At 38.5% G+C, this 19499-nt stretch overlaps 1 protein-coding gene across 1 annotated transcript in view; it reads right to left on the bottom strand.

Annotated features, from left to right (window-relative positions):
• The window catches only part of LYST (lysosomal trafficking regulator), a 339163-nt gene that overhangs the window by 125002 nt on the left and 194662 nt on the right, over positions 1-19499 (bottom strand). The window contains 2 exon segments of the mRNA XM_042780645.1: positions 1210-1454; positions 4079-4231. Coding sequence (XP_042636579.1) covers positions 1210-1454; positions 4079-4231 — 398 coding nt within the window.

Below are 19499 nucleotides of genomic sequence, written 5' to 3'. Positions count from 1 at the left end.
TCAAGGCTCAGGGGTCCAGGATTATCTTCTGTGTCTGTGTTAATTGGTTTTCCTTTTCTTTGTTGAAGAGGGTCTGTGCAGTCCTTCTGCCTAGTTCACCATCTTGCGGGAACCTCTTATTTTAATGTTTTCAATTGCAGTCATTATACTTTCTGATGCTGAGATTGTTCTATCTTTGGCCAGTAAGAACCACTTCAAGTTGGTACCTAAGTCCTTCTGATGACGTTTGTGCTCTCCTGATACAAAAAAATATCCCAGACAAACTTTGTATATTTCTTCTAATAAACGGAGAAGAAATGAAAGAACTGGAAACAACCATTTTGTAACCCCTAGTGAAATAATTGATTCAAGCAATATTCACCAATTGATAAAGCCATTAAGTAAAAGGTTTGGGAGAACAGAAGGGCAGTGTTTGCACAGGGAGACAGTTTGGGGGTGGATGGGAGTGAATGGGTAAGAAGGACATAGGGAAAAGATAACTACCAGGAGGAAGTGGGAATAGAGCTGTTACATTGTGAGGAATTGCAGTCAATGTCATTAAACAAAATGTGTTACTAACTGCTGTATGGAAAATGAATTTGCTCTGTAAACTGTGACCTAAATCAAATAAAAATTAAAAAAATATACATACAGAGGCCAAAGGAACAAGTTAAATATTACTACAGAAAATAATCAGAAGAACACGGACTGTGAGATATCCTATAGAATGAATGACTCTTTTCAACAGTAAATTTTAGAAGGAAAGAAAGAGGAAAATACACATAAACAAAATGAAGGTTATTCGAGATGTATGTCTTTAGAGACACAACAACCAAAGGAAATAAAGACATCTTTTAAAGCATCAGGGGGCATCTGAAAATGGACTGGGTATTAGATGATACCATGGAATTATTGCTAATTTTCTTAGATGGCACTGTGGTTATGTAACAAAATGTCCTAATTTTTTCCCCCCAATTTAACTTTTTGTAAGTGAGAGAACATCGTATTATTTTTTCAAGAGAGGGGTGATATAACAAGATGTCTGTGATTTGACTTAATTGAAAAGAAGAAAAAAAAGATGATGTAAGTTTGGCAAAAATCCTCATAATTGTTGAATTGGGGTGATTGGTATACTTGGTTCATTATATATTTCATTCCTTTTTTGTGCATGTTTGAAAATTTTCATAATAAAAACCTTCATAAATGCAACAATGAAACATTTTTACTTACCTGTAGATGGAAGGATCATTGAGGTCGAGTGTTTCGTTAACATAGTCAGCAAGTATAAATGGGAACACTGGGTACTGCATGAGGTCATTGAAGGAGCGGCCAGCGTGCTTGTTTAAGTGAGTCAAATATTCAAAGTTGGTAACTTGTCCAGTGTACCATAAGTTTGTCAGAGCAGTGATGTTTCCATATTCCAGAAGATTAGGAAGGTTATTTGTTAGTATACTGTGGTAGACATCATCACGAACCTAAAATGAAAGGGGGTGTAAATCCTAGATTTTAATTTTAGGCTCACAGACATTTTTCTCCAAAGAACCCATACTATGTCCATGTTACTAATCTCAAGTTCTCCAAAGAAATACTTTTTTGCCCAATGAAATTAACTGATGGAGAATTGAAATTCAAACCCAGGTCTTTCTCCACCTAATTATTGCATACCAGTACTGTTCAAGGTGCTTCTGGTACAGCACTTAACAAAGTCCTTGCATTCAATTGGGGAAAAGCAAACAATTTTGGATGCTAGTCTTGGCAACCCAAGGAGGGGTCACTGTGAATCAGGTCCGACTCAACGGCACTTAACAACACACCAACAGTAAGTCCTATAGAGAAAAGCAGAGCAAAGTAAGGGAGCTAAGAAGTAGAATAAAGAGATAAGTTGTTATTTCATATAGAGTAGCCATGAAATATTTTTGTGATAAAAAGATATCTGGTCAGAGAGCCTGAAGGAAGTGAGAGAATGAGTTACATGAATATCCAATGGAAGAAGCATGCCAGGCAGATAGAACTACAAGTGCAAAGGCCCTGAGGCATCAGTGTGCCTGACATAGTCAAAGAAAAGAAAGTCACCATGGACAGTGAAGCGAAAGGAGAGAATGGTAGAATGGTAGAAGATGAAGTCATAGAGGAAACAGTTGCCACTCTATTCAAGGTCTTATTAGGCTACTGTAAGGGCTCTCTGGCTTTAACTGAGTGACACTGTATGTGACTAGAAGTTTTGAGCAGAGGATTGGCATGATCTGACATACTTTGGCTGCTGTTTGGGACACAAGCAGAAAAAGCAGTTAGCAGGATTTAGTAACAATTTAGGCAAGAGATGATGGTGGCTTATACCAGGATGGCAGCAGTGGAAATGGTTATATTGTAGACATATTTTGAGGGGAGAACACCAGTAGGAGTTACTGATAGAGTAGACGTGGGAGAAGAAAGAAAGAGAAGAGTTAAGGATAAGTCCCAGGTTTTTGGCCTTGCAATCAGAAAGATAGAGTTGCGCTTTATTGAGATGGGGAAAACGAGAAAGAGGTTTTGGGAGAAAGAAGTTTTTATACTTTGAGATGTCAGTTAGACCTCCATATGGCATTTCTAAGTGGACGTGCCAAGTAGAGAGTTAAAGATTTGAAGACTGTATTCAGGGAAGAGGTTTTGGGGATAGTGTTGTAAGCTGTTAGAATATAGATGGTATTTAAACCCACGAGACTGGGTGAAAAGAGGAAAAAGGTCTGAGGAACAAGCCCAGGAACACTCCAAGGAAGAATCTGTTTAAAAAAAAAAAAAAAAAAAAGACTGAGAAGGAATGGCTGGGGAGGTAAAAGAACTAAAAGAAAGTGGTAACCTAGAAGACAAATAAATGAGGGAGGTTTTTTAAGGAAGGAATGTATAATCAGTTGTGCCAAATGCTGCTGAAGGATAAAGTAAAATGAGGACTAAGAAATATGACTATGGGGTTAAGCAACCTGGAGGTCATACATGACCCTGACAAGAGAAGTTATAGGTAGAGTGGTGAAAAGAAAGTCTAGAGTATTTCAAAGGAGAACTGGAGGGGAGGAATTAGATGCAACAAGTGCATTCAACATTTTCTAATAGTTTCTATATAACAAAGCAGAGAAATGGTAGAGGGGATGTGGGAGTCAAGAAAGGAGCTCTGAAGGCATAATGGGCAAGGCATTTGACTGCTAACCAGAATGTTGGTGGCTCAAACCCACCATAGGAGGAAGATGAAGCAATCTACTTCCATAAAGATTTATAGCCTTGGAAACCCAACAGGGGTCACTATGAGTCAGAATCACCTTGATGGCAATGGGTTTGGTTTAGATTTGGGGATCAAGAGAGGTTTTGTCAAAGATAGACTTTACTATACCACTGAGCAAGTTAAAACTACTTTCAGGTGGTTATTCATTTATTCAAGGTGCCCTGGTGGCTCAAAGTTTAAGCACTCATACTACTAACCAGAAGACTGGCAATTCAAACCTACCATTGGTTCCCCAGGACAAAAGTCTTGGTGATCTGCTCCTGTAAACATTACAGCCTAGAAAACTCTATGAGGCAGTTCTACTATGCGGTAAAGAGGCGCTATGAGTGAGAAGTGACTCAACAGCACCCAACAACATTCACTCATTTACTTACAAATTTTTACAGATACAGTCAGATGTTTTGTGGAAGTGGACTTTAATATAATTTTGAAGGATAAAAATAATCCTTATCTAATGGAGTTTATTTTAATTGTTATGTTAGTTGCTGTCAAGTCAACTCTGACACATGGCAACCCTATGTGTGTCAGGGTAGAACTACGTACCACATGGTTTTCAATGGCTGATGTTCGGAAGCAGACTACCAGGACTTCCCTCTGAGGTGAATCTGGGTGGATCTGGACCACTAATCTTTTAGCTAGTAGTTGAGCATGTAACAATTTGCAGCACCCAGGGATTCAGTTTATTTTAATTAGGATTAAAGAATAAGGCAATTTTTATTTGATTTCAGAAACTGAATTAAAGTTCAAATAAATTAGGTCTTCATAAACTTGGTATGACTAGATAGAGTTAGTTATATTGGTCATATGATCACTTAAAAATATATCTATTGATGAAGCTAAATTTACCTTGGTGTTATCAAATGCCAACAGGAGTGTTCTGCCATTTGTTAAAAAGATTTCTACAGCATTATCTCTCAATTGCCACCAACGCTTATGAACTTCTTTAATTTCTTCATATGTCCAGGAAAACGATGCTGGCTCCAACTCTCCCTGAAGACTCTTAAGACAAAGGAAATAAACCAAAGTATTTTCATTACACTAAATATAAAGAATGATTTTAATTTCAGAGTAAAAAAAAAATCAATAAAATGAAAGAGAAAGTCACCCTAACCCCAGCAAAATGACAGAAAAGATTACTTTAAAACTCTTCCACAATAAAACTCTTCAAAATGCTGGCTAAAAATGTAACAAATATTCTCACACATTCTTTCATAGTTGAGCTTGTATGAAAGTAAGTGAAGTGAAATCCCCAGGAGTCAAAAGTAAAGAGAAATTTGAAAAATAGCAGTAAAGAGGAAGTGACACTTTGGGTGCTCAGATGTGTGTGCTTGAGAGCATGTACACACATGCACACGCTGTTTCAGACACTGAGTTACTTGGGATAATGTTCTGGTGCCCTAGAGCTGCTCTGACAAGAACGTACCACAAATGGGATGGCCTTAACAAACAGGAGTTTATTCTCTTACAGTTTAGAGGCTTTAAGTCCAAGTTCAATGTGCCAGGTCTAGGGGCTGGGTGAAAGTCCCTCAACCTTGGGCTTCAGCTCTGCCTCCTGCTCCCAGCCCACTGGAGCTAGAGGCTTTTCTTCACTTAGACAGCTGCTGGCTGCTGAGACTGACAAGCCCAAGTAATAAGACACAGTCCCAATGTTACCAAACAACATGGCAGGTCATCAATTCAAGTCCATTAAAGGTCACAAGATCAGCAGAACATGGCAGGCTGCTGAACAACGACATGGCCACGTGCAGGGTTCAAGTGTGCCATAAGCTAGAGACCATTGCCAAAGCTGCTTCTTATATATGGGAGGCAGACCACATACCCAAAGCAGCTACTCAGCTCCAACAGATTCCACATGGAGTTAATTACCAGTCTCACCACGGAGAATAACTACATTCAGCTGCCCAGCCATTCAACCAGGCCTAGCCAAGTTGACACACAAACGTAACCACCACAGATAACATCTATTTGGGGACAAAAGACAAAGCCATGGACTCCTTGGAATCAGAGTGAAGAAAGTGAGATTGCTTCATAAAGTTAAAATCAGGAAGAGACATATACCTAGTAATAAGTAGACAAACAAAATGTGTCCATCAGAGACTCTCCCTGAGGATTCCTATCCAGGCCTGCCTTCACATGGGCTGAGTTAAAATGAACCTATATACATAGTCTGGGAACTCTGGTAGCATAGTGGCTAAGTCACTTGCCTGCTAAGCAGACGGCTGGCGGTTCAAACCCACCAGCCACTCCTCGGAAGGAAGGTTGGGCAATCCTACTTCCGTAGTGATACTGCCTTGGAAACCCAAGGAGGGGTCGCTATGAGTCGGGGCCGACTCGACGGCACATAACAACAACAACAACAACGTACATAGTCTGGGAGTGCCCAAGCTCAGAAATGAACAAAAAACATAGTTTCCAGGCCCCTAGTAATCCAGCAAGGTAAACAAAATCTCTGGAGTAACACTCCTGGTACTAATGCAGTGCAGGATTCTATAAATAAAGCCTCACTAAATTAAGCTCTCAAATAAGCAGGTACAAAGTGGCTGTAATCCCCTCTGACATTGTTAGCAGAAAGATAAAAAGAAACCAAACTCAATGCCATCGAGTCGATTCAACTCATAGTGAACCCTCCTTGGGTTTCTGAGGCATTATCTCTACGGAAGTAGATTGCCCAATCTTAGTTACCACTGGCTGGCTTGACTACTTTGACAGCTAGAGAGTCAATTCTAGCCTACTTGGGCAAATCCACATGTTCTAGAATGAAGACTTAGGGGCCAGAAGTCCTGTCTCCCCTATCATCAATGTGCTCCCTCCCAGAGTACAAGATCAAGAAAACTTTTAAAAGCATGCATCTAAATCTATTGTAAATTACAAATGAATGTGCACACTATGCTATTCAATGCTTTTTAATAAAAACATCATGAAAAAATCTACCAAAATTTAAAGCTAGTTAGAATTTATTTCAGTTTTCCCTTTTAGATTGACTAACAGGAAACTCTGAGCAAAGTTCAGAACTCAATTACAGTACTATTTTATCTAGGATCCTCATTTTTCTAAAACCTTACTTAAGAAAAAACAACCTGAATTGTGCTGTGTTTATTTTACTACTGTACTGGGTCCCAAATAATTTTCAGAAATAGAAGGAGAAAATATAAATAAAATAAAATTAAAATATTTTAATAAAAATGTAATCTTCACATGCTTAAAACTGAATTCCTCCTTAACTTAAACATTCATTAATTCAATTCAACATATATTAACTAAGCAACTATATGCAACGTACTTCCTTTAAGTGTTCTGCATGTAATATATTTATGTAAAATAAGGAAACCACCATAATGGAGGGAATGAGGGATTTATACAGATATTTAAAGTGCAAGACAGTAAATAACAAATAAGAAGAAAGAACAAATGCTTCAGAAATCCAGAGGAAAGAAGGATCTTCAAGCTATTAAAAAGAGCATTTTTTTTGAGAGTTTAAGAGGGGGAACTAAAGAGGATCTAAGATGAAGCACTAAGCAGATGTCCTGGTCCAGACACTCTAAAACAAAAACTTGAGAAACCAAGTGAAATAGATACAGATAACAATCCTGGAACCCAGAGCTTCAAAGGAAAGGATAAAGAAGTATATCAAATATGAAGAGAGGAAGAGATTGAACAAAAACAGTGAATGTGGAGTGGTAAACTGACAACTGGCACAGCACAGGCATTTTGAATTATTGTAAGCAGTTGCCCAATCAGCACAGGAACCAGATAACCAGCCCTACTTGCCCAGGACTTACCAGCATTTTTTTTTTTTTTTTTTCATCTTTATGCTTAGTTCTTCCCTCTTTGCCCCCTTTTCTTTTAGTTTTCACATTTTCTTTTCTTCTCTTCCTTTTCCCTTATCCTTTTTCTTTTTTTAATCTCCTTTGCCCTGCTGTCCATGCAGTTAGGAATGCCTACCCATACCACTCCCTGGTTGGAAGTGTGTGCTTCTGTGGAGTGACTGCTGCATTCCCATGCAGTCAGGTGTGATGCCTGGCACTTTTGCCAGTACTGTGCTGTTTTCCTTCTTTGTTCTTCCCTCTTCTCCTCCTTTTTATCTTCTTCTTTATTTCCCTTTATTCTTCCTCTTCAGACCCCCTTTTGAAAAAAATGCAGTGGTGCCGGTTCCCAGCCCTGACCCCTAGTGGTGAGTAGTGCCCATCCTCCCCAATGGACGTCAGTGTGCACTTCCCCAGAGTGAGCTCCATGTTCCTGCTGCTGCTGTGTTTGGCAGTTAACACCTGAGCCACGTTTTTTTTTTTTTTTTTTTTTTTTCTTTCCTCTTTTTACCTTCATTCTCAGTTCTTCCCTATTATCTCCTCCTTATTTTATCTTTTTTTTCCTTCTTCTTCCTCTGGCCTTCATTTTTCTTTTTTTGATCTGGCTGAGCAACTGCCTCATGCCCCACCACCTCCGCATTAAGTAGTGTCACTCTGCCATATGTTTGATAGCTAGCACTTGGACCAGTACTGTGCCACATTTATTTATTTGTTATTTGATTTTCTTCTGTCTCACTTTTTTGGTCTCCTCTCTTCAACCATTTTTCCCTCCATTTTGCTTTTTTTTCCCTCCCCCTCCTTTTAATTTTTTCCTATACTTCCCCAGCAGTTGACAGCCAGAAAACCTATCCAGCCACAAACACACCTGCCAGCCTGCCCACTGAGTGAGTGCCACCACCCACTTCTGCACAACTGGATCAACAACAGAGGTCAATACCCCCAAGCCAGCCCTCAGCTTTTCTGCAGAATCAGAGATCAGAAACTTGCATCCATACTTATACCAAATCCACCTGGAGACAGGCGGTGAACACTCCAGTGCTACCAAACTACCAATCAGAATAAGACACCTGTGCTATTGCCCGGATATATTAAAACAAAACAAAACAAAAACTCAGGGTAAAGCAAACCAACATACAGCCAACAAATTAATACAAGAACACAACAGTGTCTCAGAGACAAAAAGACAATTTCAAATCACACAAAACAACAGGACCAGATGGCTCAAACAAGTGACCAAAACACAGGGCTGGAAAATCTTCCAAAGGAAGATTGATAATGCTAATTGATAAGGAATTGAAAAGAATTTTATTTAGGTATTTTCAATAGACAGAGAGACAGTTTGACGAAAACACAGACAAAAGCAAGAAAAAAGAGACAAAACTCTAGAAGAATTCAAAAAACAATACAAGAACAAACTGACAAAATAAATGGAAAACTAGAAACCATAAAAAATAGCAAATACAAATGCAGAAGATTAATGCTAACATTTCAGATATAGGTAACCTATTGGAAGGACAAAAGAATAGAAATGAATCAATGGGAGAGAAAATTAGCGAGATTGAAGACAAGTCTCTTAATACTAATCTATTAGCGAGGCAATCAGATAAAAAGAATGAAAAGAATGAAGAAAGCCTAAGAACTACGTGAGACACTATCAAGAGGTATAACTTAAGAACAGAAAGAGACCAAAAAAAAAAAAAAAAAAACCCACACAAACCACAGAGAAAAAATTGTCAAAGATGTATTGGTAAAAACTTCCATAGTATCATGAAAGATGAGAAGATATGAATTCGAGAATCTTAACAAGCCCCAAATAAGAAAGACCCTAAAAGAAAATCATCAACACACATATCATAATCAAACTTTTCAAACAAAAGACAAAGAAAGAATCCTATAAACAGCTTGGGAAAACTGAAATAGTCACCTACAAAGGAGAACCAAAAGACTAAGCGCTTATTTCTTGGCAGAAACCATGCAGGCAAGAAGGCAATAGGATGACATACATAAAACGCTGAAAGAAAAACACTGGTAATCAAGAATTAGAACATTCCCAGATAAACAGAAATTAAAGAAATTTATAAAAACCAGACCAACCTTAAACAAGATACTAATGAGAGTCCTTCAGACAGAGAACCAACAATGGCAGACAAAAACTGGACATTAACACACAGGACAATATCACTCAGAAATCAACCCAGATACACAAGTATCAAAAACAAAATAAACTGAAAACAGGGAACCAGAGATGTCAATTTGTAAATGATGATAACTATAAAGCAAAAAGAGTATAAATGATGTAGTTACAGAACTTCCAAATGGGGAGGAATTCAAGATTATAGACTTATCATAAAATAGGAAGATAATAAATTACAAGGTAACCTCAAAAGAAAATTAATAAACCTTTTCACCAAAATGAAAAAGAAGAAAATCATAAAGTCTTAGTAAACACTAAAATAATAGCAATGAAGGAAATGATCAGAAAATCCATAAACAAAATAAACTCAGTACAGAAAAATACATTGAACAGAGAAATCATCAACACCCACACCCCCACAAAATCATAGCATAATATTCATACCTACTGATAATTAGACTTAATGTAAATGGATTAAATTGCATTTAGTTGCAGTAAAGAGACAGAGAGTATAATGGACAAGACGTGACCCATAAATATGCTCTCGACAAGAGACACATCTTTGTTACAAAAACAAAAATAAGTTAAAATTCAAAGGTTGAAAAAATGTATCAACCAAATGGCAACCAAAAAAGAACAGTAGTGGCAATATTAACCTCTGATAAAATAAACTTTAAGGCAAAAACCAGCAAGAGAGACAAGGACATTATATAATGTCAAATTATATAAATTAAATTAAAGGCAAATTTAACAAAGGACAGGGAGCTCTGGTGGCACAGTGCCTAAGGCATTTGTCTGATAACTAGAAGGCTGGTGGTTCAAACCCACCTGCCACTTTTTGGAAGGAAGATTGGGCAATCTACTTCCATAGAGACACCTCCTTGGAAACCCAAGGAGGAGTCACTATGAATCAGAAATGACTTGACGGCAGTAACTTTTTTTTTTTTTAACAAAGGAAAAGGAGAAGATGCAAATAACACATATAAGAAATGAAACATAAGATGTCATAAAAGAAGCTACTGAAATGAAAGGGGTAATAACAGAGTACTATAAAAAACTGCACTCGCAAATTTGAAAAGCCAAAAAAAAAAATGGACAAATTTCTAGAAACATGTACCTACACAAACTAATACAATCTGAGGTAGAAAATCTGAAGATCCATAACAAAAGAAGAAACTGAACCGGTCTTAAAAAAAAAAAAAAATCCCAACAGATAGAAAAAATAGTTCTGGCCCAGATGACTTCCCTAGTGACGTCTACCAAATATTCAGAAAAGAGCTGACACCAATTCTACTCAAACTATTACAGAACATTGAAAAGGATGGAATACTCCTGAACTCATTCTATGAAGCAAGCACAGCCCTGATACCAAAACTAGGCAAATATATCACTAAAAAAGAAATTATAGACCAATAATCCTCATGAATATTGATGCAAAAATTCTCATTAAAATACTAGCAAATAAAACCTAACAACATATCTAAAACATAATATTTCATGACCAAGTAGATTTCATACCAGGTATGCAAGAATGGTCCAACATTAGAAAAACAATCAACATAATTCACCAAATAAATAAAACAAAGGGAAAAAGCTACATGATCATATCAATCAATGCAGAAAAAGGATTTAACAAAATCCAATGCCCATTCATGATAAAAACATGCAGCAAAATAGGAATAGAAAGGAAATTCCTCAATATAATTAAGGGCATATGTACAAAACCAAAGGCCAACATTATTCTCAATGAAGGGAGACTGAAAACATTCCACATGTGATCAGGAACTAGATAAAGACACACTTTATCACCTCTCCCATTCAGTATTGTTGGAGCTCTGGTAGCATAGTGCCTAAGGCACTTGACTGCTAACCAGAAGGCTGACAGTTCAAACCCATCAACCACTCCTTGGAAGGAAGGTTGGGCAATCTACTTCCATAGTGATACTGCCTCAGCAACCCAAGGAAGGGTCGCTATGAGTTGGGGCCGACTCGACGGCACATTAACAACAGCATTCAAATCGTATTGGAAGTTCTAGCCAGAGTAATAAGGCAAGAAATGAAATAAAATGGCATCCAAATTGGCAAAGGAGTAAAACTATCTCTATTTCCACATGATATGATCCTGTAAATAGGAAATCCTAAAGACTACAAAAGAAAACTACCGGAACTAGTACGAGAATTCAGTCAAGTGGCAGGATATAAGATCATTGTACAAAAAATCAGTTGTATTCTTCTACACTAACAAAGAAATCTATGAGAAGGAAATCAGGAAAACAATACCAGTGACAACAACCACCCAAAAGATGAAGTACTTAAGAATAAATCTAACCAGAGATAAAAAGACCTACAGAAAGAAAACTACAAAACACTAATACAAGAAAGCTACACAAAACCTACATAAATGGAAGAGTATACTGTGCTCATAGATAGGAAGACTTAATATTGTGAAAATATTAATACTACCTGAAGTGATCTAGAAAGATAATGAAATTCTGATCCAGATTGCAGCAGCATTCTTTAAAGCGACAGAAAAACTAATCACTAAACTTATATGAATCCTCAGAAGGAAGGTTGGGCAATCCTACTTCCGTAGTGATACTGCCTCGGAAACCCAAGGAGGGGTTGCTATGAGTCAGAGCCGACTTGACGGCAAATAACAACAACAACAACAACAAACTTATATGAAAAGGAAAGTGAACTCAAATAAGCAAAGCACTACTAAAGAACATAGTAGGGGGCCTCCCATTCTTTGATCTCAAAACCTATTATACAGACACAGTAGTCAAAACAGCCTGCCATTGGTACAACGACAGATATATAGACCAATGGAACATAACTGAGAACCCAGAAGTAAAACCATTCACCAATAGATAGTTGATCTTTTACAAAGGGCCAAAACCCAATAAATGGAGAAGAGATAGTCTCTTTAACAAATGCTGCTGGCAAAACTGGATGTTCATTTGCATAAAAAATGAAACAAGATCCCTCTCTCACCATATACAAAAATGCAATCAAGATGGATCAAAGACCTAACTGTAAAACCCAAAACGATAAAGATCATCAAAGAAAAAATAGGAACAAACTTATGGGCCCTGATACATGGCATACACTATCAAACATAACTAAAAATGAACAAACAGAAGACAAATTAGATGACGCAGACCTCCTAAAAATTAAACATTTATGCACATTAAAAGACTTTGCCAAAAGAGTAAAAAGAGAACCTACAGACTGAGAAAAAAAAAAAAAAAAAAAATAGACAATGATGTATCAGACAAGGGACTAATCTTTAAAATTTAAAGAAAACTCTAATACCTCAATGCTAAAGGGGCAGGGAGGTGGCATCATCTGACCTTCTCTAACTACACAAGAGGAAGACAGAATCACTATCAGCAGCCCAAGGCCTGTTCCTATGAAGCTTGCCAACCTTGACACCCACTGTCCCTCCTGCAGCACCCACCACCTTTTTGCTGGGTTCGATAATTTGCTGCAGTGGCCACATAGAACTCACACATTACAGGGTTTATTAGGGAGGCAACAGATTACAGTTCAGGTTTGGGAACACACTCAGGATACAGTTCTTCCATCAGGACAGTCTCTCCTCTGCTGTGTCCTTAGACATGCCTCTCTGGTCCTTGGCCTCGTGGTCTGGCTTCTGCCTCTATAGACCAGATGTGATAGTTGGAGCTGTGTGTCAACTTGGCTGGACCACAATTCTGTGTAGTTTAAGCAACTGTGATATGGGTTATTCCCATGATGGGATCAGATGTGTATGTTTTGAGCAGCCAATCTGTTGAAGGGGAATTTCCCTAAGGGTGTGGCCTGCTTCCAATACATTTATGAACATCCTGGGGAATGAGACACTTTTCTGTGGATTGGGATTCTGTTGTGCTGCCTACAACTGTCTGTGAGCAAACAATCCACCATTCAGCCTGGAGAACTTCGATCAGTCATTTGTTGGAGTCAACAGCCAATACTGCCTGCCAACCTTGAGCTTGTCAGCCCCTGCTGCTGTGTGAGTAGGGAAAAGCCTCTAGCTTGATGTTTGATCCAAGAACTTGGGACTTGCCAACTTCTGTAAGTGTGTGAGCCATTTTCCTAAGATAAATTTCTCTTTCTCTATATGTATATATAAGCTTTACTGGTTTTGCTTCTCTAGAGAACCCAGCCTAACACACCAGGTAAGCTTGCTGCTCTGTCTTGTGCCTCAGTTGGGGGTCTCTCTTAGCTGGGCATCTCTCTCAGCTGGGCATCTCTCTTGGCCAGGCATCTCTCGGCTGGACATCTCTCTCAGCCATCAGTGAAATTTCCCCTCTGCCTGTAGGAGGGCTCATTTTAAGCCTGGTAGAGTGGCAAAACTAACCAATCCCAACATCAGAGTTCTACACACCTGAGAGAGAGTGAACTTTCCCAGAAGATTACTTTGTGCTACTCCAATAGAAATACCCCAGGTGGATGACTTTAATAATCAGGAGTTTAAAAGCAGCTACTCAGTTGCTCACAGCTAATTGCCAGTCTCATTATAAGAAATAACTACTACCAGTGTCCAGTCAAGTTGACACATGTTTGCACGGTCCCACCCAGTAATCTGGTGGGAGTTACAAAGACTATGGCTAGAAAAACTATACCTTGCAGCTCATTACACTGTACACAATAACAAAAAGGTAAACAATCCAATTAAAAAATGGGCAGAGGACATGAACAGACACTTCACCAAAGAAGTCATTCAGGCAGCTAACAAATATGTAAAGAAATGCTCACTATCTTAAAAAAAAAAAAAAAAGAAACAATAACTATCATTAGCCATTACTAAAACCAAAAACCCATTGCCATTCAGTCAATTCCAACTTACACTGACCCTACAGAACAGAGTAGAACTGCCCCATAGGGTTTCAAATGGTGTAAATCTTTATGGAGGCAGACTACCTAATCTTTCTCTGTGGATTTGAAATGCTAACCCTTTGGTTAGCAGCCAAATGCTATCATTAGCTGTTCCAAGAAAACTAACTGCCATCAAGTTGATTCATAGTGAATGCCATTGGATTTCCAAAACTGTAAATCATTATAGAAGCAGACCGCTTCATCTTTCTTCTGTGGAGTGGCTGGTGGGTTCAAACCACTGACCTTTTGGTTAGCACCTGAATGCTTTAACCACTACATCATCAGAGCTCCGTATCATTAGCCATTAGAGTGTCTAAGACATTTGACTGCTAACCAGAAAGCTGACAGTTTGGACCCACTAGCCACTTCTCAACAGGAAGGCTGCGCAATCTAATTCCATAGTGATACCACCTCAGAAACCCAAGGAGGGGTTGCTATGAGTCAGATTGACTCAGCAGCAGTGAGTAGAGTAGTTAAAACAACAATGAGATATCATCTCACCCCAGCATTAATAGTAATGTTCAAAAAACAGAAAACAACATATGCTGGTGAGAGTGTGGAGAAACTGGAACCCTAATACACTGTGGATGGGAGTGTAAAATGATACAACCACTGTGGAAAATGGTATGTCTCTTCCTTACAAAGTTGGAAACAGAAATACTGTATGATCCTGACATCCCACTGGGAATATAGCCTACAGAAATGAGAGCTGTGACATGAACAGATATATGTACAATCATGTTCATCACAGCATTATTCACAATAACAAAAAGATGGAAACAATCTTCATCAATGGATGAATGGATATTAAAACTATGGTACACAATGCAATACTGCGTAATGTTAAAGAATAACAACAAATACATGAAACACTCATAACATAGATGAGCCTGGAGGACATTATGCTGAGTGAAATGAGTTAATCACTAAAGGACAAGTATTATATGAGACTATTAGTGGAAAAAGTTAAAAAAGGGATTCAAAATGGAGTCTCGTCAGTAATCACCACACTATTTCCCTCTAGCAACTTAGTGCTTGAAAAACTAGGTACAGCAGTTTGAATTAGGGATTTTGGTGCTCTGAACAGCTCACTGAATCAGAGTGCACCAAACACAGAGGAGTAGAATTAGACGAAAGGCACCAGGAAAAAAATTAAAGAAGATCTACCCAGTGAAAAGTGGACAGGCAGCCAAGAAAGGCCATTAGAGACTTCACTGGGGAAGTGACCAGCAGGTGAGAATGGCCACCTGAGACCTCCCTGGGTCAAGGCAGAAGACACCCCATATCAGCATACCAGTGACTACACCAACATACCAGCAAACACCCAAAGGATTTGCCTTTAGCACCTGATTTTGTCAGTAACTTGGGTTGGCTAGGTGCAAACGGGCACATGCAGCACCACTGAAACCCAAACAGAGAGCTCACTGGTGCTCCAGGAGGGTGAGCTCACTCCTCCCTCATCAGGTCACTGAATAGGCTTGGGTCAGCTTGAGAGGCATTAATAGGTCTGTGCTTGTCTTTATCACTAATATCAGGACCACAGGTAACTAGCAGGCACTCTCCCAACTCCAGCACAGCTGAAACCACGCACATCTTTGGCGCCACAAGTAGGTGGACTAACAGACAAACTCCCGAGCCAATCATGGTCTGGGTGGGTTGGGCCAGCACTGCAGGCAGGCAGGCTGGGGAGAGAAACATCCGCGGCCGAACATGGACCCAGGAATTTGCCTTGGATCGGCTTTGTGGCACTGAGGGGCCTTGGGAGTGGGGTCTTTGAGTGTATCTGAGCCTGGTGGAAAGTGGCGACACTCTAACAACAGAATCTTTCCTGAAATTGAGCCAAGGGCTTGGAAATAACAGTATGACATCATCAGTACCAGCCCGCTAAAGCCCTAGAAACCAACCCTAGCAACAGCAAGTTTTCCTCCTTCTGCTCTCACCTTCTCCACTGATAACTGCACTCATTCAATAGAAGAAACCATATTCAGCCAACATAAAACCTTCGGGTTCAAACTCTAAACCCTCTTTACGACAAACAGAAACCCATATCCACATTTCACACAGTGATTTCACCATCACAAAGAAAACTGTGGAGCGACCCAGCATACCTGAATCAGTAATAAAATAAAATAAAATACACCAGCTTCACCTTTTCAAAATATTAAACCATAAAACCAAGACAAAACAAATCAACACATAAGCAACAGTTAAAGACAACCTCAAAATGTCTAGTAAACAACAGGCAACCTCAAATCAAACAAAAGAACAGGACAAGGCATTAGAAGTTAAACCACAAAGGTCTCATTATACATGGAGGAAGAGGAGGCAACAGAATTATCTGAGAAGGAATTTAGAAGATATGTTTATAGAGCTATACAAGAGCCTAAGGAAACCCCAAACAGAAACAAGGAGAACACAGAAAGTTCCCTGGAGGAACTCAGGAAAATCACTGAGGAACAGAATATTAAGATTAATGCACAATCAGAACTCATACAAAAAACAGCAGTTAGAAATGCAGAAGATGTCTACCAAAATGTAGAGCATGAATACCAAAATGACACAGTTACACAACACAGTAGAAGCACAAAAGAGTAGGTTAGAACTGGCTGAAGAACGCATATCCCAACTAAAAGACAAATCCCTGGACACTAGCCTGTATGAAGAAAAATCAGAACAAAGATTTAAGAGAAATGAAGAGAACATAAGAATTATATGCGATGACATGAGACGTAACAATATAAGACTCATTGGAATTCCAGAACAAGAAGAGGTGAAAAAGACCACCAAGAAAATTGTGGATGACCTGCTTACACAAAACTTCCCCCACATCATGAATGAAGAAAAGATATTTGCCCAAGAAGATCATAGAACCCCACACAAGATAGACCCCAAAAGAAAAACACCGAGGCTATTATAATCAAACTTTCCAAAACAAAAAACAAAAAATTTTGAGAGGTGCCCGGGAAAAAAGTAATATTACTTATAATAATCAAACAGGCTAAGCTCTGATTATCCAGCAGAAACCATGCAGGCAAGAAGGCAGTGGGACAGCACATATAAAACACTGAAGGAAAAGAACTTCCAACCAAGAATCCTATGTCCAGCCAAATTATCCATCAAATATGAGGGTGAAATCAAGGCATTTGCAGATAAACAGAAATTAAGGGACTTTGTGAAAACCAGACCAACTCTACAAAAAATACTTAAGGAAGTCCTTCCAATAGACAACCTACAACAGAGATCAACAAACCCAGGATACATGGCATCAACACTAAAACCAAATCAGAAATAGATACTCAAAATAAGACCATAAAACATTATACCTAAAAATCAAGGAACTCAATCAGCACACAACAACAGCAACTAACCTATCACAAGAATAAAACTTCTAGGTACAGACCCTCAAATGGAAAGGAAAACAGGACAATGTGTCTGCAGCATGCACTGTTCTAAAAATGTAGAGACAAGAATATACTCCAAGGTAACCACAGAGAAAAATAACAATTCTTCTAAGCAAATCCAGAAGGAAGGAAAACATATGGGTTTAATAAGCACAAAACCAACTATAAAGAAGAAAAGGGAGAAAGCATTAGCCAACAAACTGAACTCAGCACAGAAAAGTAATGGACCAAGGAAACACCAACAACATGACAAAAAAACACAATATAATGATAGCAATCAATTCATACCTATTACTAATTACACTCAATGTGAATGGACTAAATGCACCTATCAAGAGAAACAGAGTGGTAGACTGGATAAGAAAAGAAGACCCGTCGATATGCTGCCTAAAAGAGACCTACCTTAGACACAAAGATAAAAACATATTAAGAGTTAAGGGATGGAAAAGAATATACCAAGTCAATGGAAACCAAAAAAGGGCAGGAGTGGCAATATTGATTTCTGACAAAACAGACATTAAGGTGAAAAACATCATAAGAGATAAAGAAGGACATTATATGATGCTGAAAGGTTCAAATGACAAAGGAGACGTTATAATAATAAATATTTATGCACCCAATGAAAGTGCTCCAAAATACGTGAAGCAAATATTAATTAAATTAAAAGGGATAATAGACAACTCTAGTAATGTTGTTGTTGTTGTTGTTATGTGCCGTCGAGTCGGCCCCGACTCATAGCGACCCCTCCTTGGGTTTCCGAGGCAGTATCACTACGGAAGTAGGATTGCCCAACCTTCCTTCCGAGGAGTGGCTGGTGGGTTTGAACCGCCAGCCGTCTGGTTAGCAGGCAAGTGTCTTAGCCACTATGCTACCAGAGCTCCCAACTCTAGTAATAGGAGACTTTAATACACCACTTTAAAGGACGGACAGGTCAACTGGAAAAAAACTCAACAAGGATACAGAGGAACTCAACAGTACCTGGAACTCATAGACATATACAGAGCATCTCACCCAACAAAAACATAATTCACATTCTTTTCCAGTGCACGTGGATCCTTCTCCAGAATAGACCATATGCTAGGACATAAAACAAGACTCAATAAATTCAAAAGCACTGAAATACTGCAAAGTATCTTCTTTGACCACAATGCTATAAACTAGAAATTAATAATAGGAAGAGCAAGGAAAAAGCCTCAAACATATGGAAGCTGAACAACTCACTGCTCAAAAACTACTGGGTTACAGAACAGAATAAAACTGAAATAAAAAAATTCCTAGAAACTAATGAGAATGAAGAAACATCCTTCCAAAACCTATGGGACACAGAGAAAGCAGTACTGAGAAGACAGTTTATAGCAATAAATGTATACATCAAAAAAGAGGAAAGAAACAAAATCAACACTCTAACTCATCAACTCCAACAACTAGAGATAGAACAACAAAAGAATCCTACAGTATCCAGAAGCAAGGAAATAATAAACATCACAGCAGAAATAAATGAAACAGAAAACAAAAAACCTACCGAGAAAATCAACAAAACAAAGTGCTGGTTCTTCGAAAAGATTAATAAAATCGATAAACCACTGGCAGACCTAACAAAAGAAAACAAGGAAAAGATACAAATCACAAGAATTGTAAAGAAAAATGGTGTCATCACAACAGAAGCAACTGAAATAAAAGAAGATACTGATAGAATATTATGAAAAACTTTACACCAATAGATTTGAGAACCTAGAAGAGATGGACAAGTTTCTAGAATCACAAGACCTACCTAAATTATCCCACTCAGAAATAGAGAACTTGAACAGACCCAAAGCAAGGGAAGAAATTGAACAGGTCATAAAAAAAACTTCCCACAAAGAAAAGCTCTGGCCCTGATAGCTTCACTGGAGAATTCTATCAAATATTCAGAGAAGTGTTGACACCTATGCTACTCAAGCTATTCCAGAACACAGAAAAAGAGGAAGTACTCCCAAACTCATTTTATGACACAAATGTAACACAAATACCAAAACCAAGGAAAGACAACACTAGAAAGGAAAACTACA

The sequence above is a fragment of the Orycteropus afer genome, unplaced genomic scaffold, assembly GCF_000298275.1.
Source record: "Orycteropus afer afer isolate SDZICR_OR568_19922 unplaced genomic scaffold, OryAfe1.0 scaffold00050, whole genome shotgun sequence".
In the NCBI taxonomy this organism is placed as follows: Eukaryota; Metazoa; Chordata; class Mammalia; order Tubulidentata; family Orycteropodidae; genus Orycteropus; species Orycteropus afer.
Note: the sequence above shows the minus strand (reverse complement) of the source record. Positions and strands in the feature narration are given on the sequence as shown.